The following is a 1699-nucleotide window of genomic DNA, read 5'->3' on the forward strand; positions in this document are numbered from 1 at the left end:
AAGACAATATAAAAACAACACTTTACAAAAGAAATGAAGATAAAAAGTGGAGTTAAACCACTGTAGCAGTGACAAGGATAACACACTCATCATCACAACCAGCTCTTTCGATCCAGAAGACCTTAAAGAAAACAGAGTACCTGCTAAGGCTAGAGACAGATAGCTTCTTTTCAGACATGTGATCCCACAAACCCATTTCCACCAAGGACAAGTAGCTGTCAGGAAACGAAACAATGATCATGGACACAAATTGCAATGTGAGATTCCCACAGAAACTGAATAAAGGTCGTACCTTTTTAGTTGGAATGTGAGATTCCACGAACACTTTTCTAAGACGCGGCCGGTTAATCTCCTCGTCGTCGGTCTCTGAAACTCCGTCGTTTTGATCGAAAAGGAGATAGCAGTTGAAGAGAGGCAAGACATGACGGATCTAACCATCCTCGAAAGCTTCTTCGGCGGTTATTGGAGATCCTTCTGCGTTTACACAAGCAAACGAGAACTCTTCTTCCTCTCCTGCTTCCTCTTCCTCGTCAAATTCGACGGAATCTTCGAGTTTACTCCAAGATCTCTCGAGTTTTCGAATTTCTTCACCCTCTTCTGAAAATCCCAGCTTCTTGGTGAAATCCTCGCTCAACTTCATGGACATCTCCGTTCATCGTCAATGGTTTTCGCCGCGGCGAAAAAGGGAAAGCAATTAAGGGTTGGTCGAATAGGATTTTGCCACGCAAGGGTTCCTTACCAATCCTATAAATCCTAATTTAAGACCAGGTTCTTTTTTTTTTCTGCTTTTCTCATTTTTTTTCTTTCTTTTTTGATTGAAACTCCTCTTAAGAATCCTCCGATGGAGGTGGTCTTAGTCCTCGCTAGCTTGGTTCAACACTCCAGATATTCACAGACTTGAACTATGTAATACATATACTTTAAGTCTTTAACTATAATCCAAGTCTCCAATGATTTCAACAGAGAGCAAAATCAGTATGATAAAAAGAGAATAAAGAGAGATAGTACAATATCATGAGACGACCAAAATATAACGCTAAAATTAAACTACTTGCGGTGAATAAATGACTAAGACCACGATTAACCCGGGATCTTAGGGTGGAGTTCTTATCTTCGGCTAAGAACCGTTTCTTAGCTTTTAACTAAGAAAAATTAAGAACCGTCTCTTAAATAAGAGATATAAGAGCTGGTTCTTAGCCGAAAAGTGTAAAAAAATAAAATAAAAATAAAAAAATGTTAAATCATGAGTTAAGAATCCCAGATTAAGAGTTCGGGTTAATCATGCTCTAAGCTCTATTTGGCTCTGCCAACATCTGCCACAAGAGAGAGGAGATACAGTACAGTACGCTGCTGTGATTATACGTACGAACTCTGTCTTATGTTTATAATTTTACAGTGTTTCTCTACGTACGAACTGTTTGGATTCTAAAATAAAAATATAATTGTTGTTATGAAATAACTTATAATTTATAGTATCGTGAAATTTAAATAAGAGTAGAATTTAATACCCGTATGAAGCAAATAACACTAGTATAAGGGAGAGAGTTTATTATAAGAAGGAAGAAGAAAATGTAATGATTCTTTGATGAATTACTCTTGTTCTTGTTTATGGTGTACAAAAGAGTGAGATGAGTGATGGTATTTATAGTGAACAACAATACATAAAATAACAAAGATAGTGCTTAATTTGGTAAATGAG

General features: G+C 36.8%; 2 protein-coding genes across 2 annotated transcripts in view; one reads left to right on the forward strand and one right to left on the reverse strand.

The window, feature by feature from the left end:
• On the reverse strand, nucleotides 1-939 carry LOC106307395. The gene is made up of 2 exons (XM_013744336.1): nucleotides 293-939; nucleotides 1-215 (listed from the first exon to the last, which is right to left on the reverse strand). The coding sequence occupies exons 1-2, from the start codon at nucleotides 436-438 to the stop codon at nucleotides 53-55; spliced, it is 309 nt and encodes a 102-aa protein (XP_013599790.1). The 5' UTR covers nucleotides 439-939; the 3' UTR covers nucleotides 1-52.
• LOC106307394 (mitochondrial carrier protein MTM1-like) overlaps nucleotides 1-1699 on the forward strand; it is a 19519-nt gene that overhangs the window by 4735 nt on the left and 13085 nt on the right. The window lies entirely within an intron of this gene.

This window comes from Brassica oleracea, chromosome C8 (genome assembly GCF_000695525.1).
Source record: "Brassica oleracea var. oleracea cultivar TO1000 chromosome C8, BOL, whole genome shotgun sequence".
Classification (NCBI taxonomy): domain Eukaryota; kingdom Viridiplantae; phylum Streptophyta; class Magnoliopsida; order Brassicales; family Brassicaceae; genus Brassica; species Brassica oleracea.

What these genes read in the sequence shown, in the direction of transcription:
- LOC106307395 (XM_013744336.1), bottom strand. Translation starts at nt 438, where the DNA reads ATGGTTAGATCCGTCATGTCTTGCCTCTCTTCAACTGCTATCTCCTTT. An exon ending in CTCACATTCCAACTAAAAAG is followed by an intron (nt 216 to 292) that starts GTACGACCTTTA and finishes GTTTCCTGACAG; the next exon opens with CTACTTGTCCTTGGTGGAAA.